This window comes from Acanthisitta chloris, unplaced genomic scaffold, assembly GCF_000695815.1.
Source record: "Acanthisitta chloris isolate BGI_N310 unplaced genomic scaffold, ASM69581v1 scaffold40885, whole genome shotgun sequence".
NCBI classification, from domain to species: domain Eukaryota; kingdom Metazoa; phylum Chordata; class Aves; order Passeriformes; family Acanthisittidae; genus Acanthisitta; species Acanthisitta chloris.
Genome location: NW_008674976.1, coordinates 1 through 213, shown reverse-complemented (window position 1 = coordinate 213; position 213 = coordinate 1). Strand labels below are relative to the sequence as shown.

General features: G+C 64.3%; 1 protein-coding gene across 1 annotated transcript in view; it reads right to left on the bottom strand.

Moving 5' to 3' along the window:
* The window catches only part of AMER1 (APC membrane recruitment protein 1), a gene marked incomplete at both ends in the record, with an annotated part of 2,314 nt that extends 2,106 nt beyond the window's left edge, over positions 1-208 (bottom strand). The window contains one exon of the mRNA XM_009075527.1: positions 11-208. Coding sequence (XP_009073775.1) covers positions 11-208 — 198 coding nt within the window. The remainder of the gene's footprint in view (positions 1-10) is intronic.
* Between the last annotated feature and the right edge of the window lie 5 nt (positions 209-213).

Here is a 213-nt window from a genome sequence, read left to right as displayed (position 1 = left end):
CCTCCAAGGGGCTGTCCAGCTGTGTCCCACCGCCCTTGTCATATGCTGCACTGCTGAGCCCGTCGTGGGTCTTGCATTTGCTGAGCCCCTTTTTGCCCTGGCCCTTGCCCCTGCCCCCGAAGAAGCTGGGCAGGGTGCAGATGCTCCTCTTGCCCCCGAACAGCTTGAACGCCGTTTTCTTCAGCTTGCCGGGGGGTGGCTGCGGAGGCTCCG